Source organism: Somniosus microcephalus, chromosome 12 (assembly GCF_052327205.1).
Source record: "Somniosus microcephalus isolate GS21.2 chromosome 12, FLI_Smic_1.0, whole genome shotgun sequence".
Lineage (NCBI taxonomy): Eukaryota > Metazoa > Chordata > Chondrichthyes > Squaliformes > Somniosidae > Somniosus > Somniosus microcephalus.
The window spans coordinates 17,693,600-17,719,669 of NC_140998.1; the positions used below are offsets into that span (position 1 = coordinate 17,693,600).

At 45.9% G+C, this 26,070-nt stretch overlaps 2 protein-coding genes across 2 annotated transcripts in view; one reads left to right on the top strand and one right to left on the bottom strand.

Annotated features, from left to right (window-relative positions):
- The window catches only part of LOC147109054 (epithelial cell adhesion molecule-like), a 35,933-nt gene extending 21,405 nt beyond the window's left edge, over positions 1 to 14,528 (top strand). The window contains exons 8-9 of the mRNA XM_086002631.1: positions 2,883 to 2,942; positions 13,594 to 14,528. Of these exons, the coding sequence (XP_085858757.1) occupies positions 2,883 to 2,942; positions 13,594 to 13,647 (114 nt within the window). The 3' untranslated portion in view covers positions 13,648 to 14,528. The remainder of the gene's footprint in view (positions 1 to 2,882; positions 2,943 to 13,593) is intronic.
- A 10,087-nt stretch (positions 14,529 to 24,615) lies between these two features.
- The window catches only part of LOC147109055 (26S proteasome regulatory subunit 4), a 31,289-nt gene continuing 29,834 nt past the window's right edge, over positions 24,616 to 26,070 (bottom strand). Inside the window, exon 11 of the mRNA XM_086002632.1 lies at positions 24,616 to 24,933. Coding sequence (XP_085858758.1) covers positions 24,799 to 24,933 — 135 coding nt within the window. The 3' untranslated portion in view covers positions 24,616 to 24,798. The remainder of the gene's footprint in view (positions 24,934 to 26,070) is intronic.

The following is a 26,070-nucleotide window of genomic DNA, read 5'->3' on the forward strand; positions in this document are numbered from 1 at the left end:
TTCCTCATGTCGCCTTTGGATCTTCTGCCAATCACCTTAAATCTGTGCCCTCTGGTTCTCGACCCTTCCACCAATGGGAACAGTTTCTCTTTACTCTGTCTAGACCCCTCATGATTTTGAACACCTCTGTCAAATATCCTCTCAAACTTCTCTGCTCTAAGGAGAACAACCCCAGCTTCTCCAGTTTATCCAAAATATATCACTTCGCACTTTTCTGCAACATGTCCGTCCATTCCACCAGCCTATCAATGTCCTCTTGAAGTCTATCACTATCCTCCTCAGGTTATCATTATCTTCGGATAAACCAGTTCTTACTGATTCCTGACGCACTGCTGATTTCTTCTGAGGGTCTGTTAAATATGAGTTTCTGCCGGTTATTCATGGGCATAGTCACAAGCTCAGAAGACGGGGCTTGCCAGGGTAGATGCTGGGAGGATGTTTCCCCATGGCTGGGGAGTCTAGAACTAGGGGTCACAGTCATCAGAATACTTGGGTGTACAGGGCACAATTTCAAAATTTGCAGATGACACAAAACTTGGAAGTATAGTGAACAGTGAGGAGGCTAGTGATAGACTTCAAGAAGACATAGACAAGTTGGTGGAATGGGCGGACACGTGGCAGATGAAATTTAGCGCAGAAAAGTGCGAAGTGATACATTTTGGTAGGAAGAACGAGGAGAGGCAATATAAACTAAAGGGTAGAATTCTAAAGGAGGTGCATAAACAGAGAGACCTGGGGGTATATGTGCACAAATTATTGAAGGTGGCAGGGCAGGTTGAGAAAGCGGTTAAAAAAACATACGGGATCCTGGGCTTCATAAATAGAGGCATAGAGTACAAAAGCAAGGAAGTTATGATGAACCTTTATAAAACACTGGTTCGGCCTCAACTGGAGTATTGTGTCCAATTCTGGGCACCACACTTTATGAAGGATGTGAAGGCCTTAGAGGGGGTGCGGAAAAGATTTACGAGAATCGTTCCAGGGATGAGGGACTTCAGTTACGTGGATAGACTGGAGAAGCTGGGGTTGTTCTCCTTCGAGCAGAGAAGATTGAGAGGAGATTTGATAGAGTTGTTCAAAATCATAAGGGGTCTGGACAGAGTAGATAGAGAGAAACTGTTCCCATTGGCGGAAGGGTTGAGAACCAGAGGACACAGATTTAAGGTGATTGGCAGCAGATCCAAAGGCGACGTGAGGAAAAACTTTTTTACACAGCGAGTGGTTAGGATCTGGAATTCACTGCCTGAAAGGATGGTGGAGGTAGATTCAATTGTGGCTTTCAAAAGGGAATTGGATAAGTACCTGTGGTAAACCACTGTTTGTATTCCACTGTGTACATGCCTGGACATGCCTCGGCTGACTCCTCCCACAAGTCCTAGTATAAAGGTGACTGCTCCCCAGCCCTTTGTATTTCTGGACCGGTCGACCACTCGAGGCAGACCTTCATTCTTTTGTTAATAAAAGCCTTTAGTTACTCTCTTAACTCTCAGTCTTTTATGAGTAATTGATAGCGCATCAGTACCTGAAGGAAAAACATTTTCAGGGCTACGGGGAAAGGGCGGGGGAGCGGGACTAGCTGAAGTGCTGTTGCAGAGAGCCGGCACAGGCTCGACGGGCCGAATGGCCTCCTTCTGTGCTGTAACCATTCTATGATTCAATGATTCTATAAGGGGTCGGCCATTTAGGACTGAGATGAGGAGAAATTTCTTCACTCAGAGGGTTGTGAATCTTTGGAATTCTCTACCCCAGAGGACTGTGGAGGCTCAGTCGTTGAGTATATTCAAGGCTGAGATCGATAGATTTTTTGAATATTAAGGGAATCAAGGGATATGAAGATCAGGCGGGAAAGTGGAGTTGAGGTAGAAGATCAGCCATGATCTCACTGAATGGCGGAGCAGGCTTGAAGGGCCGAATGGCCTACTCCTGCTCCTATTTCTTATGTTCTTAAGATGGAAGGTGAACAGGCGGTTTATTTAGGTTTTATAACTTCACAGAGAGGACCCAGGGGGATAGTGGAGATGGATAGATTGGCAAACCACTCAAGCCAATCTAGAAAACTATGAAAGGATGGTTAACAGTTTCAGAAAGGATGACCACCAGAGGTCCCCAATAAGACTGCAACGTCTTGGGGAGGGATGGGGGGAGGGGGATGTTTAAGAGTTTAAAAATAAACACTCCCTCCATTTTTTTGGTCTGCACCTCAGACTCCAGCAGATCCTCCACTTGCTTGGGATCCAGGGACAGGCACAACCCTCCTACATTGGAGTCCGAGCCGACTTTCCATCAGGCACATGAGACAGGATGCTGGGAACTCCCTCCCTCTCACAACAACAACTTGTATTTATATAGTGCCTTTAACATAGTAAAATGTCCCAAGGCGCTTCACAGGAGTATTATCAGACAAAATTGGACACGGAGCCACATAAGGAGAAATTAGAGCAGGTGACCAAAAGCTTGGTCAAAGAGGTAGGTTTTAAAGAGCGTCTTAAAGGAGGAGGGAGAGGCGGCGAGGTTTAGGGAGGAAATTCCAGAGCTTAGGGCCCAGGCAGCTGAAGGCATGGCCACCAATGGTGGAGCGATTAAAATCGGGGCAGAATTGAAGGAGTGCAGAGAACTCGAAAGGCAGCCAGACCTCGCAACCTGGCATTTAGTCAAACTGACCAGGTAAACATGACGCCATCTTGATCTGTCGGTGGCTGCGTCTTACCAGTTGTCGGAGGAGTGGTGGAGAGTGCGGGGGGGTTTGTGGGCCGCGAATTGTACCTCAGCATGAATCATGATCTACACAAGAGAAGGATTCAAGGAGAAAAGTGGAGGGAAAAATTGGAAAGAAATAGAAAATTGGTTTAATGTTGACGGTTAATGACATTGTCTAATTGCAGGTTGTTGTCAGAAGGAGAGCAAAAGAGGACAGACAGAGGATCCAGTTTGAAGTGATTGAGGTGATGTATTCCAAACAGTAACGTTATTAGTGCTCCAACAGTGGTGCCATTAAGTTCAGCATAAGTTACAGTAGTGACTGACAGGTTGGGTATTTAAGGGAGAACTTATCTCCCTCCTTATCCCACCAATGGTTCTTGGTGCAAGATTGGCTCAGATACAATTTGTTCCTACCTTTGGTGTTTTTCCTATTTTATTGAATTTTAAAGAGGCGTTGACATTCTGCTTTGGGGACGGGGGAAACACGTGAGTGTTATGTTCATTAATAACTAGACATTCTTATTATGAACAGCTAGCTTCTAGCTAGTTATTTATTCAGTACACGTTCTCTAGGTACAGCATCTGTAGAGGTCCAGCATGTGTACTTCTGTGTGCAGGCTGCCATCTTGACTACCGCCTTCTGGGTAGCCTAGTGCATCATGGGTAGTGTAGTCTTAAACACATACAACGAAATATGCAGCTCTATACAGCTCTACAGCTCTATAGCTCCACCTAGTGTACTATTCTAGAATGACATGTTATTGATCATTACATCCCCCTTTCTTTGAGGTTAACAAAATCAATATCAATCAACTTTCAAGAAACACGATAACGATGATATCAGTAACACTTTTGCTAGTGCTCTATAAACATAAACATTTTCACAACAGTCAATACATTTTCAATATAGTTTTTCTTTGTACTCAAAGATTAAGTCTTTCAGGCTTTTTTACTACATGTGTGGATCTTCTCAGCACGGGTAAGTCTGATGTGTTTTCATGAGATTGTTCTGGTGTTTCTGACATGTCTCACATCTGCCTATCATGTTCTCAATGTCCTTATTTATGCCAGGCCAATAAACAGTGTCTCTTGCTCTCCTTTTGCATTTTTCAATTCCAAGGTGTCCCTCGTGAATCCTTTTGAGCATGTCTTGACGTAGAGCCTGTGGAATGACTATTCTGTTCTGTTTTAGTAATAGTCCACTTATGACACTCAACTCTGACCTTATGTGATAGTATTTTGGACAGGAACTGTAGTGATCAATAGCATGTCATTCTATAGTGGACACTAGGTGGAGCCGTAGAGCTGTATATAGCTGTATGTATAAGACTACACTACCCAGCTGTATGTGTTTAAGACTACATTACCCATGAGGCACTAGGCTACCCACAAGGCAACAGTCAAGATGGCAGCCTGCACACAGGAGCACACATGCTGCATCTCTACAGATACTGTACCTAGAGAACGTGTACTGAATAAATGACTAGCTAGAAGCTAGCTGTGTTCATAATAAGAATGTCTATTTATTAATGAACATAACATGGTACCAGGATGGTGAAGATCTGCTGAAAATTGTGAAAAGCGACATGGAGAATTTGAAGCCACCAGAGCGTTTGAAACTCACAGAAAAAATCGACTACAATTGGCAGACTTTTAAACAGCAATTCGAACTCTAAATTGCAGCCATCGGATTCGGTACGAAGCCAGATGCAAGGAAGATAGCGTTGCTGCTTACGGTTGCAGGCCCACAGGCGATAGAGGTATTTAATACATTTGTATTTAATCCAGAGGAGAACAGAGGAAAATTAGAAGATGTGCTAAAAAAATTTGATGCACATTGCACTCCCAAAAAGAATGAGACATATGAAAGATACATCTTCCGTTCTCGGACACAGCAACAAAATGAGACTTTTGATAGCTTTATAACTGATCTGAAACTGAAAGCACAGACATGTAATTTCTCTGAGCTCAAAGCATCCATGATTCGTGACCAGATTGTGTTTGGTATTCATGATAAAAAAGTCAGGGAACGTCTGTTGAGAGAAACCGAACTAAATTTGGAAAATGCGGTGAAAATATGCCAAGCCAGCGAGCTAGCTCGAAAGTACGCGAAGACTTTCAGTGAAATCAATAATGATGCGGTTGAAATGAGTGATAATGCTGCTGTCGGTGCTGTGTCCTATAAGGGGAAGAAACGTGGGCAGAACAGAAATGAAAAGCAATCGGAGGATGAAATTTTTAATTGTAAACGCTGTGGTTACAAACACCAGTTAAGACAATGCCCAGCGTTTGGAAAAATGTGCACAAAGTGTAATGGAAAGAATCACTTTGCCAAACAATGCTTTTCAAAAGTACAAACTAAGAAAGGGCAACGAGTTAATGTAATTGAGGACACTGATTTAAGTGAGACATTTTTTGTCGGAATGGTGTCATGTGACGATATCAAAAAAGATACAGAAAATGTGCAGCCCTCAGAAATGGACAATGCTGAACATAAAGTCAATGCAGTAAAAGTGGACAAATGAATGATCCCACTGCAAGTAAATGGAGCATAAGTTACCTTGAAACTAGACACTGGGGCAAAAGCAAACTTAATCAGTATGAGTGACATTAACAATATGAAAGAAAAGCCCAAAATACAGAAAAAGTCAGTACTACTGAAGAACTATAATGGACAGAAAATAGATAACTTAGGTGTATGCAGACTTAAAGTGACAGTCAAAGACAAAGTGCATCATCTCATGTTTTCTGTTGTGGCTGAAAGACTTGATTCGATACTAGGTGACAAAGCTTGTGAAGACTTAGAACTGGTCAAGAGAGTCTACCGTATAAACTGTGCCATAAGCAGACCAGATGACTCAGGTGATGAAGCAGAGAGCCCATCAAGGATGAAAAGTCCAAAGGGTATCCATGTCTTCAAAAAGCCTAGTTTCTCCAAGAAGAAAGAAAAAGACCTTAAGCACAAAGAGAAAAAACACAAGGAGAAAAAGTCCAAAGATATAACCGCAGCAGATGTTGTTAAGCAGTGGAAAGAGAAAAAGAAAAAGAAGAAGCCTGCACCAGATACTCCTTCTTCCCTCAGGCCAATCTTTGGTGTTCCATTAGCCGAGGCTGCTGAGAGGACTATGCTGTATGATGGGATCCAGCTGCCAGCAGTTTTTCGAGAGTGCATTGACTACATTGAGAGTTATGGCATGAAGAGTGAAGAAAACACTGAAACCCTCTCCAAGTAAAGATCACAAGGAGACCTCGATCTATACAAGAGCAGATTGATGACAATGCCGCAACTGCATCTTGTCATTCACCGCCAGAACAATCTCATGAAGACACATCAGACTTACCCGTGTTGAGAAGATCCACACGTGAGGTAAAAAAATCTGATAGACTTAATCTTTGCGTACAATGTAAAGCTTTGAAAATGTGTTGACTGTTTTGAAAATGTTTGTTTATAGGGCACTAACAAAAGCATTACTGATATTATCTTTATTGTTTTCTTGAAAGTTGATTGATATTGATTTTGTTAAACCTCAAAGAAAGGGGGATGTAGTGATCAATAGCATGTCATTCTATAGTGGACACTAGGTGGAGCCGTAGAGCTGTATATAGCTGTATGTATAAGACTACACTGCCCAGCTGTATGTGATTAAGACTACATTACTCATGAGGCACTAGGCTACCCACAAGGCAACAGTCAAGATGGCAGCCTGCACACAGGAGCACACATGCTGCATCTCTACAGATACTGTACCTAGAGAACGTGTACTGAATAAATGACTAGCTAGAAGCTAGCTGTGTTCATAATAAGAATGTCTATTTATTAATGAACATAACAGGAACCTTTTGGCCAACCATGATGAATGTTCTCTATTACTGTTTGTAACGCTGTATCTTTTACTGTTTCTTCTGCTATTTGCTTTGATTTTGTGTCCGACACAGGCAGCACAGCAGTGACCATACTCACATGAACATCCACGTCTTCTTCAGTAGAGCTCACATGACTCATTGTGGGTGCTCGGGATAGTGCATCTGCTAACACTATGTATTTGCCTGGTGTGTAGATCAGTTCAAAGTCATATCTTTGCAGCTTCATCATGAGTCGTTGAATCCTTGGAGACATCTCATTCAGATTTTTTTTTATGATGGCAACCAGTGGGCTGTGGTCTGTCTCAACTGTGAAGGTGGGAAGTCCATATATGTAGCCATGAAACTTTTCTAGTCCAACTACCAAGCCTAGACATTCCTTTTCAATCTGGGCGTATCGACACTCAGTATCAGTCATAGACCTGGAGGCATAGGCAACAGGCTTCCAATCTTCACCCTCTGCTTGTAGCAAGACCACGCCTAGGCCATCCTTTGATGCATCCATTGACACTTTGATTCTCTTTGTCGGGTCAAAGAAAGTGAGTACAGGTGTGGTTGTCAGCACTGTTTTGAGGTTCATCCACTCTTGTTCATGTCTTTCTGTCCATGCGAACTCATTTGTTTTATGTAGCAGGTCTCGCAGACAGGTTGTCTTGGCTGACAAGTTAGGAATGAACTTTCCAATGAAGTTTATCATCCCCATGATGCGTAGAACTCCTTTTTTGTCAGTGGGTCGGGGCATGTTGGGTATGGCGTTTACTTTTTCCATATCTGGCTCTATTCCTTTACCAGATAGATTATCTCTTAGGAAAGTGACTTCCTGGACGCCAAACTGACACTTGGCTTTGTTGAGCTTCAGTCCATTCCGGCGTATGCTCTGTAGCACTTTAGTCAGTCTCTCATTGTGTTCTTTCAGTGTGGAGCCCCAAATGATGATGTCATCAACATAGACCCGAACTCCTTCCAGACCTTCAATTATGTGTTCCATCGCTCTATGAAAGATTTCAGATGCAGATATTATCCCGAAAGGCCTTCTGAGGAAACAATACCTGCCAAATGGTGTGTTGAAGGTACAGTATTTGGTGCTCTCTTCATCCAGTTTTAGTTGCCAAAATCCTTGTGAGGCATCGAGCTTTGTAAAGTATCTGGCACCTGACATTTCACTGGTGATTTCTTCTCGCTTGGGAATCTGGTAGTGTTCACGTTTTATGTTTGCATTTAAGTCCTTTGGATCCATGCATATTCTTAGATCATTGTTCTTTTTCTTTACACATACCATGGAGTTAACCCAGTCTGCTGGCTCTTCGACTTTCCTGATGACTCCTAGTGTGGTCATTCTGTCCAGTTCATTCTTGAGCCGGTCACGCAGGGGTGCTGGAACTTTTCGTGGAGCATGTACCAGTGGCTGAGCCTCCTCCTTTAGCTGGATCTTGTAAGTAAATGGTAGGACTCCAAATCCTTTGAACACACCCTGGAAATGTTTTGCTACAGAATCCACTGAGTCATCTGGTCTGTTTATGGCACAGTTTATACGGTAGACTCTCTTGACCAGTTCTAAGTCCTCACAAGCTTTGTCACCCAGTAGTGAATCAAGTCCTTCAGCCACAACAGAAAACATGAGATGATGCACTTTGTCTTTGACTGTCACTTTGAGTCTGCATACACCTAAGCTATCTATTTTCTGTCCATTATAGTCCTTCAGTAGTACTGACTTTTTCTGTATTTTGGGCTTTTCTTTCATGTTTTTAATGTCACTCATACTGATTAAGTTTGCTTTTTCACCAGTGTCCAGTTTCAATGTAACTAATGCTCCATTTATCTGCAGTGGGATCATCCATTTGTCCTCTTTTACTGCATTAATTTTATGTTCAGCATTGTCCATATCTGAGGGCTGCACATTTTCTGTATCATTTTTGACATTGTCACATGACACCATTCGTACAAAAAATGTCTCACTTAAATCAGTGTCCTCAATCATATTGACTTGTTGCCCTTTCTTTGTTGTTACTTTTGAAAAGCATTGTTTGGCAAAGTGATTCTTTCCATGACAGTTTGTGCACATTTTTCCAAACGCTGGGCATTGTCTTAACTGGTGTTTGTAACCACAGCATTTACAATTAAAATTTCCTTCCTCCGATTGCTTTTCATTTCTTTTCTGCCCATGTTTCTTCCCCTTGTAGGAAACAGCACCGACAGCAGCACTTAGTACAATTGCATCATTATTGATTTCACTGAAAGTCTTCGCGTGCTGTCGAGCTAGCTCACTGGCTTGGCATATTTTCACAGCATTTTCCAATGTCAGTTCGGTTTCTCTCAACAGACGTTCCCTGACCTTTACATCATGAATACCAAACACAATTTGGTCACGAATCATGGATGCTTTCAGCTCAGAGAAATTACATGTCTGTGCTTTCAGTTTCAGATCGGTCACAAAGCTATCAAAAGTCTCATTTTGCCGCTGTGTCCTTGAACGGAACACGTATCTTTCATAGGTCTCATTCTTTTTGGGAGAACAATGTGTATCAAATTTCTTTAGCACATCGTCTAAATTTTCTCTGTTCTCCTCTGGATTAAATACAAATGTATTAAATACCACTATCGCCTGTGGGCCTGCAACCGTGACCAGCAACGCAATTTTCCTTGCATCTGGCTTCGTACCGAACCCGATGGCTGCAATGTAGAGTTCGAATTGTTGTTTGAAAGTCCGCCAATTGTAGTCGACATTTCCCGTGAGATTCAAAAACTGCGGTGGCTTCAAATTCTCCATGTCACGTTTCACAATTTTGAGCAGATCTTCACCAATCCTGGTACCATGTTATGTTCATTAATAACTAGACATTCTTATTATGAATAGCTAGCTTCTAGCTAGTTATTTATTCAGTACACGTTCTCTAGGTACAGCATCTGTAGAGATCCAGCATGTGTACTTCTGTGTGCAGGCTGCCATCTTGACTACCGCCTTCTGGGTAGCCTAGTGCATCGTGGGTAGTGTAGTCTTAAACACATACAACGAAATATACAGCTCTACAGCTCTATAGCTCCACCTAGTGTACTATTCTAGAATGACATGTTATTGATCATTACAGTGAGTATTTGAGAACCACTTGCAACCACAGATGGATGTCTTCTGTTGCTAAATCTGCCCTCAAGGTATCCATCACTTCTTTTCCCTTCAATATCTCCTAACTCCGTATAAAGCCCAGGTCCATCCAAATCTTGTACACACTTCCCATATTTGGGGAGCCCCTTCTAACACCTTTTATCACACTTCTGGATAAGATATAAGGAAATCTTGTCGTCCTTCACTCACTTGGACTCCTCCCTCGCCTTCAGATCCTTTTTCATCCCTATTTTATCAATTCTGCTATGGCCATTGATCCTTGAACTTCTCTTGAACCACTGAAGCTGCAAATACTCCGACTCTACACATTCTTCCTCCTATATCTTCACTGTGTTAAAATCACCATCTCCTATTCTAGATCAGAACAACAACTTGTATTTATATAGCGCCTTTAACGTAGTAAAAAGTCCCACAGGAGTATTATAAGACAAAAAAAATTGACACCGGGCCACAGTTTAGGAGAAATTCGGCCAGGAGACCAAAAGCTTGGTCAAAGAGATAGGTTTTAAGGAGCATCTTAAAGGAGGAAAGAGAGGTGGTGAGACAAAGAGGTTTAGGGAGGGAATTCCAGAGCTTAGGGCCTCGGCAACAGAAGGCACGGCCACCAAAGGTTGAGTGATTATAATCAGGGATGCTCAAGAGGGCAGAATTAGAGGAGCGCAGATATGGGGTTGTGGGGCTGGAGGAGATTACAGAGATAGGAAGGGGCGAGGCCATGGAGGGATTTGAAAACAAGGATGAGATTTTAATATCGAGGCGCTGCTTATTAGGCAGCCAATGTAGGTCAGCGAGCACAGGGGTGATGGGCGAACGGGACTTGGTGCGAGTTAGGACACGGGCAGCCGAGTTTTGGATAACCTCAAGTTTACGTAGGGTGGAATGTGGGAGGCCAGCCAGGAGTGTGTTGGAATAGTCAAGTCTAGAGGTAACAAAGGCATGGATGAGGGTTTCATCAGCAGATGAGCTGAGGCAGGGGCAGAGACGGGTGATGTTACGGAGGTGGAAGTAGGCGGTCTTTGTTATGCTGCGGATATGTGGTCGGAAGCTCATTTCATGGTCAAATATGACACCAAGGTTGCGAACAGTGTGGTTCAGCCTCAGACAGATGTTAGGGAGAGGGATAGAGTCAGTGGTTAGGGAACGGAGTTTGTGGCAAGGCCCGAAAACAATGGCTTCGGTCTTCCCAATATTTAATTGGAGAAAATTTCTGCTAATCCAGAACTGGATGTCGGACAAGCAGTCTGACAATTTAGAGACCGTGGAGGGGTCGAGAGAAGTGGTAGTGAGGTAGAGCTGGGTGTCGTCCACGTACATGTGGAAACTGAGGCTGTGTTTTCGGATGATGTCGCCAAGGGGCAACATGTAGATGAGAAATAGGAGGGGGGCCAAGGATAGATCCTTGGGGGACACCAGAGGTAACGATGCGGGAGCGGGAAGAGAAGCTGTTGCAGGTGATTCTTTGGCTACGATTAGATAGATAAGAATGGAACCAGGCGAGTGCAGTCCCACCCAGCTGGACGACGATGGTGGAGAGGCGTTGGAGAAGGATGGAGTGATCAACCATGTCAAAGGCTGCAGACAAGTCAAGAAGGACGAGGAGGGATAGTTTACCTTTGTCACAGTCACAAAGGATGTCATTTGTGACTTTGATGAGAGCCGTTTTGGTACTGTGGCAGGGCCCCCCCTCGAAACAGTGGAGCTTGTTACCTTCCTCAATCTTCTCCCTCTTCCTACAATCTCCAGGCTTTATGATTTACCTCAGCTTCTCTTTACTACCTTTCTGTCTGGGTCTTGGCCCTTCACCTGGGTCTCTCGTTAAAACAATCCTGATATGTCCATTGATTAAAAAGCTTATTGTCCATGATCGGGTCAGGGAGCAGTTGGGCATGCAGCTTGTTGCCAGCAGGAAGCTGCTGACACCGGCTCTTTTTCTAATCAGACCTTGTCTTAATTCCTACAGTAAGTCACCAAAATGGGGAGGAATGAGACCTCTGATAAAAAGAGAAGGCCGAGGGGTGACCTGATGGAGGTCTTTACAATTATGAAAGGGGTTTGATAGGGTAGATATAGAGATGTTTCCACTTACGGATGAGGCCAGGACTAGGGGCCAGAAATATAAGATAGTCACTAATAAATCCAATGGTGAATTCAGGAGAAACTTCTTTACCCAGAGAGTGGTTAGAATGTGGAATGCGCTCTGCTATGTGGAGGCGAATAGCATGGATGCATTTAAGGGGAAGCTAGATAAGCACATGAGGGAGAAAGGAATAGAAGGATATGTTAGTGGGGTGAGATGGAAAGGGATGGGAGGAGGCTCGTGTGGAGAATACACGCTGGCATGGACCAGTTGGGCCGAATGGCCTGTTTCTGTGCTGGAAATACTGTGTAAGCAATGAAAATAGTGATGTCGCACGTATTAGTTCAAGGACGATCAAAAGTTGCGGTGAGCAAATTACTGGCTTGTAATGAATGACTCACCTTTCACCCCCGCTCCAATTTCTCATCTCGTCATCTGATGGCAATGACTCGTGTCCCCAGCACGGTGGAGAACCGCGAAGGACCGATGGCCTCCACTACCTCGCCTGAAGGCCCAGTATTTGCACATGAGCCTTGGCGGTGAATATCGGCGGGCTACCTGATCACGAGGGACTTCATTGCTGAGCCCCACCCTGTCCGCAGGATTGTGATCAGGAGCAGGAGCAGGATTGTGATCAGGAGCAGGAGCAGGATTGTGATCAGGAGCAGGAGCAGGATTATGATCAGGAGCAGGAGCAGGATTGTGATTAGGAGCAGGAGCAGGAGCGCTGGCTGGTTTTCTACTTCCCTAATCCAGGTGACACTGAGGCCAACTTTTACACTTCTACTGCAACCTGGCTGAGACGAGGTAACTTGGCACAGGTGGAGTTGTCAACTCTGATTGGACATAATCCTGGAGGTGTCATCACATGACCTCATGCTCCTAACCACCCCACCCCCACACTTCCACCACTGGTTGCCCCAACATGGCTAGAATACTGCGTGCAGTTCTGGTCACCACATTACAGGAAGGATGAGTTTGCACTAGAGGGGGTACAGAGGAGATTTACGAGGATGTTGCCTGGGCTGAAGAATTTTAGCTATGAGGAAAGAGTGGATAGGCTGGGGTTGTTTTCTTTGGAACAGAGGAGGCTGAGGGGAGACTTGATTGAGGTGTATAAAATTATGAGGGGCCTCGATAGAGTGGATAGGAAGGACCTATTTTCCTTAGCAGAAGGGTCAATATTCAGGGGGCATAGATTTAAAATAATTGGTAGAAGGTTTAGAGGGGATTTGAGGAGAATTTTTTCGCCCAGAGGGTTGTGGGGGTCTGGAACTCACTGCCTGAAAGGGTGGTAGAGGCAGAAACCCTCGCCACATTTAAAAAGTACTTGGATATGCACTTGAAGTGCTGTAACCTACAGGGCTACGGACCAAGAGCTGGAAAGTGGGATTAGGCTGGATGGCTCTTTGTTGGCTGGCGCGGACAAGATGGGCCGTAAATTTCTATAGTTTCTATAATTCTATGATTGGATAATTCTTGACTGTCAGTTAAACACCCTTTTTTCTTCATGTCCAATATTTTTCTAGCTAATAAACAGAAGTGTTCAAAGAATTTTTTTTTTCCAACCACAATTTATTTCAACGCCCCGATGACTGTTCTCCCGGGTTGTTCCCAGCAGTGTCCTGGAGATTAATCTTCAATTCCTGGAGACTCCAGGGCAATCCCGGAGGGTTGGCGACCCTAGGCACAGACCAGGGGGTCAAACCTGGCACCTTCTGGGTCTGGATGGCCCTGCGTCTCACTGGATTACTGGCCGAACCATCAGGGGCCACTCTTATTATTCCTATAACAGTTTTGTCCCTAATGGGGTTGTCTTTGTTGTTTTACACAGGGACAGGAAATGGAGGACCACCAGCTGGCTCAGAGGATGGGTTTAGCACATTAACTGTCGAGAAGCTTGTTGCACCTTGGGCTCTTGGGAACTGCGCCTTATATTTGTTGCACGCAAGGAGATTGGCAGCCTTGAAAATGACCCTCGTATTTATAGATTGTTCCGCAGAAGGCTGTGAGCAAACCCAACCGACGATCTGAAGACCGCAGTCATTCGCCGCAGAAGAAAGCTATGCGGAACGTTGTGGATGGTCACCCTATAACCAGGGATTTGCGCCCACCGTGCAGGCTGACATGCCAGTAAGCCTCTGTGCCAGATGCTTAACCGAGGCTCCGCCTGTGTGCTCCAGGTTGGCGTAGGAGATCCCACAGGCACTATTGGAAGAGCATGGCATTCTGTCCTGGGGGGCTCAACAATCCCCCCTCAACCAACACCACCGCCAACAGCTGCTGTTTGTGGGACACTCTCGCCAGTTCCTGCTCTCCAAACTTCTCTAGAGGGAGTGAAATTCAACTTTGGCCGTTCCGCACAAAGCGTCAGCAGCGGAGGGGCCGCCCCACCCAGTCTGTGGAAGGGAACATTGGGGGGTATAGTGGGCGACCGATCCTCGACCGCCCGTATTGCGCCTCTGCCGAAGATGAATTTCACCCCATTGCCCCCTCCACTGTGTGAAGTCCACCAAGGGCCGTGAATTTCCTCCGAGCCGCTCCCGCTCCTCCGACATAACGTCGCTGGGCTTGCGACGGAGATCCTGCGCAAACGGCGATTCCTCGGCAGAGCAGGAGCGGCCGCGAGGAAGTTCCCGGCCGAGATGCTTCAACGTGATCTACGTTGCATTTCACTTTTTAAAAAATGATTTTAACCACACTGTAATAGTATTGTGTAATAAACGTAGATGTCCAGCTTGTGAAATAAAGACACCTGTACCATATAAAGGTCGAAAGTACAATCACGGTACCTCAAGCACGCAGACTTGCAGAGTTTAACAGCAACCCATTAAAGGCAAATGGGCTGTGAAATCTGCACCTGTCTGTTACGAGATGGTAATGAGGCCATTTAAATACAGCTTTAACATTAAAATGACACCGTATCTGCTCATGAAATGCACCCCTTGGACACGGGAGACAGCAGACAAGGCCAATCCAACACTCGGCACTAAACAACCTGTTTTATTTTATGCTACAGCTCAATCCCAATTTCCTCATTGATAAGGGCTGCACTGAAATCCACTTCGCTGATTTAAAATAACATTTCCCGGTTCAATGTCGTTCTTCTCTCTGACAAGATTCAGCTGACGCTTCATGAAAGACAAAAGTAATAATTCATGTTATCACTGTACAGTTGTTCAGCCAACGAGCAGTCCAATATGGTGTGGCATGGACGGGCGGGATGGGGCAGGCAGGCATCTGTTCACTGGACAGATTCTCCAAGGGAAAGGTTTACCGTCCATACTGGTTGGACAGGAGGCTCTCCGGCACCCCCTGCTGAACACATACAGATTAGCATCATAAAGACCTCAATCCAGGCTGTGCTCTCAGTTGAGGTATAGTCTTCTTCTTAGGCAGTCCCTTGGAACCGAGGATGACTTGCTTCCATATTAAAAATGGGTTCTCAGGTGACTGATGAGTCCAATGCGGGACCTACAGTCTCTGTCACAGGTGGGGCACACGGAGGTTGAAGGGGCGGGTGGGTGGGGTGCTTGGGTTGACGTGCGCTCCTTGCGCTGCCTGCGCTTGGCTTCCGCTTGCTCCCGGCGAAGAGACTCGAGGTGGTGTTCGGCACCTTCCCGGATGCTTCTCCTCCACTTTGTGCGGTCTTGGGCCAGGGATTCCCAGGTGTCGGTGGGGATGTTACACTTTTTCAAGGAGGTATAGTCCCTTTGACAGGACGGACAATGTGTTAAAATACAATCAGTGGGGAGGGAAACTGATAACAAGACATCACCTCGAATAGTGCAATGGAGGTGCCCCTGTTTGGGAGATCTCCTCCAGCCCCACAACCTATGCACGCCACCCCCCACCCTGACTCTCCATTCCTCTGCTTGCGTACCATTGCCCTTCGCCCCACCATTGGCGGCCGTGCCTTCAGCCAGCTACCCTGGAAATCCCCCCTAAACCCCTGCGTCTCTCCATCTCCCTCCTTAAATCTCACCCTCGTAATCTCTCCTCACGCCCTGGAACCTTTTTTTCCTGCGTTAAAAGCACTACATAAAAGCAGGCCGTGGCTGTTGTGTGGGTTAACACCATTATACCGGCAAAATTTTAGCGTTGCGAAAATGCCATCAAAGATTAACAGAGATTCCCATTAACGCCTGCCTTTGGTGATTAGCACTGCCTGTTTGCAACCCTCTTGTATTAAAAGCAGCTACATTAACACACCAAAATTAACATTCATAGAGGATGCAACACAGGAACTGAATGGCTTCAGTTTAAAAATGAGAGATTTTGCCGTTAATGATTTAACAAAAGAAGGTCGTCAGAATTTATGAGCAGGTTTAGTGCGTTATTCGAGCAAATCGTCCTGTGCTTTACCTGGGTTGTAAATTTACTCTTTTTATGAAGCAATGACGCCATGAAGTGGCTTCAACCAGACAGACAGCTTGTTTGAAAAATCACTATTTTGCAATGCTCATTTCAAAGAATAATACAGCACAGAGAGAAAAGCAAACAGGAATGCTGGCTTTTACTGGGAAACTGGTATTTGTTGACTTAACATTATTACAGTTACCGTAAACACTTGTCAGTGGGGTTCATAAGAACATAAGAAATAGGAGCAGGAGTAGGCCAATCGGCCCCTCGAGCCTGCTCCGCCATTCAATAAGATCATGGTTGATCTGATCCTAACCGCCAATCCACTATCACAGAACCATCTCCTGAATCTAACAGAATTAGACACACGAAATAGGAGCAGGATCAGGCTACACGGCCCCTGGGCCCGCTCCGCTACCCACAGGGCCATGACCAATCCGAACCTAGACTCATGTCCAAATTCCTGCCCGCTCCCCGTAACCCTTAATTCCCTTTACTTCTAGGAAACTGTCTATTTCTGTTTTAAATTTATGTAATGATGTAGCTTCTACAGCTTTTTGGGGCAGCATATTCCATGGACCTACCACCCTCTGAGTGAAGTAGTTCCTCCTCATCTCAGTTTTGAAAGAGCAGCCCCTTATTCTAAGACTATGCCCCCTAGTTCTAGTTTCACCCATCATCGGGAACATCCTCCCCGCATCCACCCGATCCAACGCCTTCACAATCTTATATGTTTCAATAAGATCGCCTCTCATTCTTCTGAACTCCAATGAGTAGAGTCCCAATCTACTCAATCTCTCCTCATATGTCCATCCCCTCATCCCCGGGATTAACCGAGTGAACCTTCTTTGTACTGACTCGAGAGCAAGTATGTCCTTTCTTAAGTATGGACACCAAAACTGTACGCAGTATTCCAGGTGCGGTCTCACCAATACCTTGTACAACTGAAGCAATACCTCCCTATTTTTATATTCTATCCCCCTAGCAATGAAAGCCAACATTCCATTGGCCTTCTTAATCACTTGCTGCACCTGCATACTAACCTTTTGAGTTTCGTGCACCAGGACCCCCAGATCCCTTTGTACTTCAGTACTTTCCAGTTTCTTGCCACTAAGATAATAACTTGCTCTACGATTTTTCCTGCCAAAGTGCATAACCTCACACTTTCCAGTATTGTATTCCATCTGCCAAATCTCTGCCCACTTACTTAGCCTGTCTATGTCCCCTTGCAGGTTTTTTATGTCCTCCTCACTCACTACTTTCCCTCCCATCTTAGTATCATCTGCAAACTTTGATATGTTACACTCGGTCCCCTCCTCCAAATCATTAATATAGATTGTAAAGAGTTGGGGACCCAGCACTGACCCCTGCGGAACACCACTAGTTACTGATTGCCAGTCTGAGAATGAACCATTTATCCCAACTCTCTGCCTTCTGTTAGATAGCCAATCCTCTATCCATGCCAGAATATTACCCCCAATCCCGTGATTTTTTATCTTAAGCAATAATCTTTTGTGTGTTGAATCATTTTATATAATTCTTGTCCTGGGTTAGGAAGTTGTAGGCCCAAGCCTTGCTGCATGACTAATATAGGCTGACGCTCCCATGCACAATTGAGGGAGTGCTATACTGTCAGAGGTGCCGTCCCTTAGATTCATACAACCATAGTGGTTTACTGCAGGGTAGGCAGCCAATTCTCCCATCGTATTTGTGCCGGCTGTGTGCTAGATTACTTCAGGTTACTCCCACTGCCTGCTCTGGTGGATGTTAAAGATCTCATGGCACTAGTCGAAGACGAACAGGGAGGGCTCCCAGGATCTTGGCCAACACTACTGCCTCGTCCAGCACTAATATCTCAACCTTTCGCCCAAATAACAGATGAACTGATCATTCATCTCACTGTGATTTGTGGGAACTTGCTGTGCGCAAAATGCCCATGAGATTTGCCTACAAGAGTCAGTGCACTTAAAAGTAAGTCATTGCGTTTAAAGCACATTGGGATGTTGCTGACATGTGATAAGGCCTTATATAAAAGCGAGTCTTGTATTTCTGTTCTGTTGCAGTTATCATAGAATGACATAGCACAGGGGAGGCCATTTGGCCCATCGTGCCTATTTTTAATTCGTTCATGGGATCTGGGTGTCGCTGGCAAGGCCAGCATTTATTGCCCATCCCTAATTGCCCTTGAGAAGGTGGTGGTGAGCCGTCTTCTTGAACTGCTGCAGTCCGTGTGGTGAAGGTACTCCCACAGTGCTGTTAGGGATGGAGTTCCAGGATTTTGACCCAGCGATGATGAAGGAACGGCGATGCACTTCTAAGTCAGGATGGTGTGTGACTTGGAGGGGAACTTGGAGGTGGTGGTGTTCCCATGCGTCTGCTGCCCTTGTCCTTCTAGGTGGAAGAGGTCACGGGTTTGGGAGATGCTGCCGAAGAAGCCTTGGCGAGTTGCTGCAGTGCATCTTGTAGATGGTACACACTGCAGCCACGGTACAGCGGTGGTGGAGGGCGTGAATGTTTAAGGTGGTGGATGGGGTGCCAGTCAAGCGGGCTGCTTTGTCTTGGATGGTGTCAAACTTCTTGAGTGTTGTTGGAGCTGCATTCATACAGGCAAGTGGAGAGTATTCCATCACACTCCTGACTTGTGCCTTGTAGATGGTGGAAAGGCTTTGGGGAGTCAGGAGGTGAGACACTCGCCGCAGGATACCCAGCCTCTGACCTGCCCTTGTAGCCACAGTATTTATGTGGCTGGTCCAGTTAAGTTTCTGGTCAATGGTGACCTCCAGGATGTTGATGGTGGGGGATTCAGCGATGGTAATGCTGTTGAATGTCAAGGGGCAGTGGTTGGACGCCAGGCAATGACGCAGTCATTGTGTGGCGCAAATGTTACCTGCCACTTATCAGCCCAAGCCTGAATGTCGTCCAGGTCTTGCTGCTTGCGGACATGGACTGCTTCATTATCTGAGGAGTTGCGAATGGCACTGAACACTGTGCAGTCATCAGTGAACATTCCCACTTCTGACCTTATGATGGATGAAAGGTCATTGATGAAGCAGCTGAAGGTGGTTGGGCCTAGGACACTGCCCTGAGGAATTCCTGCAGCAATGATTGACCTCCAACAACCATAACCATCTTCCTTTGTGCTAGGTATGACTCCAGCCAGTGGCAAGTTCTCCCCCCGATTCCCATTGACACCAGTTTTACTAGGGCTCCTTGATACCACACAGCCAAATGCTGCCTTGATGTCAAGGGCAGTCACTCTCATCTCACCTCTGGAATTCAGCTCTTTTGTCCATATTTGGACCAAGGCTGTAATGAGGTCTGGAGCCGAGTGGTCCTGGCGGAACCCAAACTGGGCATCAGTGAGCAGGTTATTGGTAAGTGCTGCTTGATAGCACTGTCGACGACACTTTCCTGATGATTGAGAGTAGACTATCATGTGGAGTGAATCGAATTGGTTGAAGACTGGCTTCTGTGGTGGTGGGGACGTCAGGAGGAGGCCAATATCGATCATCCATTCAGCACTTCTGGCTGAAGATGATTGCAAATGCTTCAGCTTTGTCTTTTGCACTCACGTGCTGGGCTCCACCATCATTGAGGATGGGGATATTCATGGAGCCTCCTCCTCCCGTTAGTTGTTTAATGCTCCACCACCATTCACGACTGGATGTGGCAGGACTGCAGAGCTTTGATGTGATCCGTTGATTGTGGGATCGCTTAGTTCTGTCTATAGCATGCTGCTTCTGCTTTTTAGCATGTGTTGCAGATTCCTCAGGCTGGTACCACATTTTTAGGTGCTATTCTTGGCATGCTCATCTACACTCCTTATTGAACCAGGGTTGGCCCCCCTGGCTTGATGGTAATGGTAGAGTGAGTGATATGCCAGGCCATGAGGTTACAGATTGTGGTGGAATACAATTCTGCTGCTGCTGATGGCCCACAGCGCCTCATGGATGCCCAGTTTTGAGCTGCTAGATCTGTTCTGAATCTATCCCATTTAGCACGGTGGTAGTGCCACACAACAAAATGGAGGGTGTCCTCACTGTGAAGACGGGACTTTGTCTCCACAATGACTGTGTGGTGGTCACTGCTACCAATGCGGTCATGGACAGATGCACCTGCGACAGGTAGATTGGGGAGGACAAGTAGGTTTTTCCCTCGTGTTGGTTCTCTCACCACCTGTCACAGGCCCAGACTGGCAGCTATGTCCTTTAGGTCTTGGCCAGCTCGGTCAGTAGTGGTGTCACCGAAGTCCCCCACCCAGAGTACATTCTGTGCCCTTGCTACCTTCAGTGCTTCTTCCAAGTGGTGTTCAACATCGAGGAGTACCGATTCATCAGCTGAGGGAGGGCGGTAGGTGGTAATCTGCAGGGGGTTTCCTTGCCTATGCTTGACCTGAAGCCATGAGACTTCATGGGGTCTGGAGTCAATGTTGAGGATGCCACCCCTGGCGGGTCCGTCCTACCGGTGGGACAGGACATACCCAAGGATGGTGATGGAGGCGTTTGGGACATTGGCTTAAAGGTATGATTCTGAGAGTATGACTGTGTCAGGCTCTTTGAAAGAGCGATCCAATTCACCCAACTCCCCTGCTTTTTCCCCATAGCCCTGACAATTTTTCCTTTTCAAGTATTTATCCAATTCCCTTTTAAATGTTACTATTGAATCTGCTTCCACCGCCCTTTCAGGCAGCGCATTCCAGATCACAACAACCCGCTGCGTAAAAACAATTTCTCATCTCCCCTCTGGTTCTTTTGCCGATTATCTTAAATCTGTGTCCTCTGGTTACTGGCCCGCCTGCCAGTGGAAATAGCTTCTCCTTTATTTACTCTATGAACACCTCTATCAAATCTCTCCTTAACCTTCTCTGCTCTGAGAACAACCCCAGCTTCTCCAGTCTCTCCTCATAACTAAAGTCCCTCATCCCTGATATCATTCCAGTAAATCTCGTGTGCACCCTCTCATTATTAAGGAGACAGTAACAGGACATTTGGATAAACATAATTTAATAGGACAAACTCAGCATGGTTTCATGAAGGGGAAGTCATGTTTGACAAATTTGCTCGGGTTCTTTGAGGAAGTAACATACAGGGTGGATAAAGGGGAACCAGTGGACATAGTGTATTTAGACTTCCAAAAGGCATTTGACAAGGTGCCACACAAAAGATTATTGCTCAAGATAAAAAATCACGGGATTGGGGGTGATATTCTGGCGTGGGTGGAGGATTGGCTCTCTAACAGAAAGCAGAGAGTTGGGATAAATGGTTCATTCTCAGACTGGCAATCAGTAACTAGTGGTGTTCCGCAGGGGTCAGTGCTGGGTCCCCAACTCTTTACAATCTATATTAACGATTTGGAGGAGGGGACCGAGTGTAACATATCAAAGTTTGCAGATGATACAAAGATGGGACGGAAAGTAGTGAGTGAGGAGGACATAAAAAACCTGCAAAGTGACATAGACAGGCTAAGTAAGTGGGCAGAGATTTGGCAGATGGAATACAATACTGGAAAGTGTGAGGTTATGCACTTTGGCAGGAAAAATCATAGAGCAAGTTATTATCTTAATGGCAAGAAACTGGAAAGTACTGAAGTACAAAGGGATCTGGGGGTCCTGGTGCACGAAACTCAAAAAGTTAGTATGCAGGTGCAGCAAGTGATCAAGAAGGCCAATGGAATGTTGGCTTTTATTGCTAGGGGGATAGAATATAAAAACAGGGAAGTATTGTTGCAGTTATACAAGGTATTGGTGAGACCACACCTGGAATACTGCATACAGTTTTGGTGTCCATACTTAAGAAAAGACATACTTGCTCTCGAGTCAGTACAAAGAAGGTTCACTCGGTTAATCCTGGGTGGTCATATGAGGAGAGGTTGAGTAGATTGGGACTCTGCTCATTGGAGTTCAGAAGAATGAGAGGCGATCTTATTGAAACATATAAGATTGTGAAGGGGCTTGATCGGGTGGATGCGGTGAGGATGTTCCCAATGATGGGTGAAACTAGAACTAGGGGGCATAATCTTAAAATAAGGGGCTGCTCTTTCAAAACTGAGATGAGGAGAAACTTCTTCACTTAGAGGGTGGTAGGTTTGTGGAATTTGCTGCCCCAGAAAGCTGTGGAAGCTACATCATTAAATAAATTTAAAACAGAGATAGTTTCCTAGAAGTAAAGGGAATTAAGGGTTACGGGGAGCGGGCAGGAAATTGGACGAGTCTAGGTTCGGAATGGTCGTGGCCCTGTGGGTAGTGGAGCGGGCCCAGGGGCCGTGTAGCCTGGTTCTGCTCCTGCTTCGTGTTCTAATTCTGTGTTAGATTTCAGGAGATGGTTTTATCCCTGTTCCTGGCTGGGGTGGAGATCGCCTTTACAGAAGGTAAGTACTGTAGAAAATATAGGAACAGAGTGATCTCCTGGAAGAGATTCGATCACCTAGATGGGTCGGAGAGGAATTTCCCAGATTTTTTCTCCCAAATTGGCCATTGGGTTTTTTATCTGGTTTTTCGCCTCTCCCGGGAGATCACATGGGTTCGGGTGGGATGGAGAGTGATAGAAGATTTGAGGTTAGGATCAGATCAGCCATGATCTTATTGAATGGTAGAGCAGGCTCGAGGGGCCGATTGGCCTACTCCTGCTCCTAGTTCTTATGTTCGAAGGCCCTGAAATGATGCCCTGTATATCCAAGTCCAGGTCATTTATATCAAAAAGAGCAGTGATCCTAATACCAACCTCTGGGGAACACCACTGTATATTTCCCTTCAATCTGAAAAACAACCGTTCACCAGTACTCTTTCCGTCTCTTAGCCAATTTCGTACCCACGCTGCCATTGTCCCTTTAATCCCATGGGCTTCAATTTTGCTGACAAGCCCATTACATGGCGCTTTGTCAAACACCTTTTGAAAGTCCGTACACACATCAACTCTGTTATTTCATCAAAAAACTCAATCAAGTTAGTTAAACATAAAATTTGCTTTTAACAAATCCACGCTGGCTGTCATTTATTAACCTATATTTTTCCAAGTTACAATCAATGTTCCCCCTAATTTTTTTTTTCCGGGTGCGCGGTCCCTTTAACGGGCGGCGTGAAATCTCCCATTGAGAAGCTGGTGAGCAGCCTGCGCGGGACGCCCAGACAGATGTACGGCTATGCAGCTTAGTGGGGATGTTGGTTACAATTAATTTAGTCTCAGGTTATTGTCTCTCAAAGTTTCCCCACCACAGATATTAGGCTGACTGGCCTGCAGTTGCCGGGTTTATCCCTCTCCCCTCTTTTGAACAGGAGAGTCTGGTGTGAAGCGAAGACGTTGAGAGATAATGGTGCGCAGATGGTCGGGGTCTGAGGGTGTTGGGGAGTATTGCGTTCACCGTCTCCTCCTGCCGCACCATTGCCATTGTGACCTGCTCGTGCGGCGGCACGGGAGAGCGCGTGAGCCCTGCAGCTCGCGCGGTGCAGCGGCAAGTACCCGTGCAACTGTGCAGTGACAGCAATGGAGGCAGGGCTGGGGGGAAAGTGCAGGATCCCGTGCAGTGACAGCATTGCAGGTAGGGCTTTGGGGGGGGGGGGGGGGGGGGAAAAGAGAGGGATCAAGGGATATGGGGAGAAAGCAGCGACAGGGTACTGAATTTGGATGATCAGCCATGATCTCATTAAATGGCACAGCAGGCTCGAGGGGCCGAATGGCCTACTCCTGCTCCTATCTTCTATGGTTGAAATCAATTTAAAAGAGACTGTTGGTCCTAGTGACCTTTTCCAGTAATGCACAGCCTGCTCGATGGTGGAGCACCCATTAAATGTTATCGAGTCTTTATTACAGCAATAACCGACGGGGAGACCCAACGCTTAAATTTTACCGATATGTCTCGGACAAGATTTTTTCTCCAAATTTTATATTCTGACTGGCCTGGGTTACATTAACACAGGAGAATGATGAGACTGTGTCATCAAGCACTAGGCCAGCTGTAGGGTAAAGCTCCCTTGACTCTACCCTCGCTATGTACCTCCACCTTAAAAATCAGAGGAATATCCCCTCCTCGTTTCCCACATTGGCTGCCGTGTTTCCCACATTACAACAGTGACTCCACTTCAAAAGTACTTCATTGGCTGTAAAGCGCTTTGGGACGTCCAGTGGTCATGAAAGGTGCTATATGAATGCAAGTCTTTCTTTTTCTCCCACACCCGGCTGGAGTTTGCAGCCATTTAAAGGCAGTTTCTGTTGTGGGCCTGCGCATGGTGGAAGCTGGGCAGAGGCATCCTTAGCAACATTTCACAGGTATCACTCACAGCTAACAGAGAAAGGAGATGCTCACAGCACCATCTAATCGGGGCCGGATTCACACCCAGGGTTCAGAGGTGAAAGGACAAGTTGCCCCCAAGAGAAAGGGATCTGAAGAGTCTCCCACTTTACGTAACGACAAGTCAAGCAGCTCAAATAGACCGCCATCTTGTCAAAGCGTCAGCATTGTAGAAGCCAACATGAACCACCATAGGTCATTTCAAAACACGTAGAGCTAATACTTTATTCATTAAGATGTGACTTACAGGGAATAAGGTCTCCAAGGTGGACGACACAAGCTGTGCAAGCAAACATTACGTATCAAAATCCCCGGCCTCAAACTCCCACACCCGGAAAGGCTCGGAGAATTTCTCTAGCAGAAGGAAGGTTTATGCAAGGAATCCTGCCGAGAGTTAAAGGTACAGTCCTTCGGGCGTGCCCTCCTGTTTCTTGTACAAGACGTTTTCTTTCGACTTCTTGAAGTCTTCATTGGTGACCTTCATCCTTCGCTCACGCAGGGCCATCAAACCAGCTTCTGTACAGATAGCCTGCAACAGGGATACCAGGACACAAAGGATTACATAGGATATACAGCACAGAAACAGGCCATTCGGCCCAACCAGTCCACGCCGGCGTTTATGCTCCACACGAGCCTCCTCCCATCTTTCCTCATCTAACTCTATCGGCGTAACCCTCTATTCCCTTCTCCCTCATATGTTTGTCCAGCCTCCCCTTCAAAGCATCTATACTATTCGCTTCAACCACTCCCTGTGGTAGTGAGTTCCACATTCTCACCACTCTTTGGGTAAAGAAGTTTCTTCTGAATTCCCTATTGGATTTCTTGGTGACTATCTTATATTGATGGCCTCTAGTTATGCTCCTCCCCACAAGTGGAAACATTCTCTCTGTATCCACTCTATCAAAAGCTTTCATAATTTTAAAGACCTCTATCAGGTCACCCCTCAGCCTTCTTTCTTCAAGAGAAAAGAGACCCAGCCTGTTCATCCTTTCCTGATGGGTATAACCTTGCATTCAATCTCAACGTTCCAGTGTTAAATCTGTCACTATATAAGCCCCGGTACAGTTAACTCATAACAGAGAGCACTACTTGAGGAATTGCTAATGACAGTTAGCAGCCAAACAAGATATTTAGACAAAGAACTTGCATGTCTAGAAATCCTCATCAGGTCTCTCGGAAACATCACAAAGCGCTTCACAGACAATGAATGCCTGTGAAGTGCAGTGACTTGCTACATAGGCAAATGCAGCAGCCATTTTGCACAAAGCAAGATCCCACAAACAGCAATAAGATGCATGACCAGCTAATCTGCTTTTGGTGGTGTTGGTTGAGGAAGGAATGTTGTCCAGGAGAATTGGGAGTTCTCTCGACAGTCTTCGAATAGTGGCATGGGATTTTTAACATCCACTCAAACAGGCAGACAGAGCTTCGGGTTAACACCTCATCCGATACGGCACCTCCGGCAGTGCAACACTCCTTAGTGCCAACCTAGATTAGGTGTTCAAGTTTTGGAAGTGAACCTTCTGATTCAGGGGCAAGGGTGCTACCAACTGAGCCAAACTGACACCGTAGAATGTACACCAGCCAGGGTTCCCAGTCCCGATGCTATCCAGTGACCTCTGCTGGGAAGGGATTGTGAGAGGATGGGTTTTGGGCTCGGCTACAA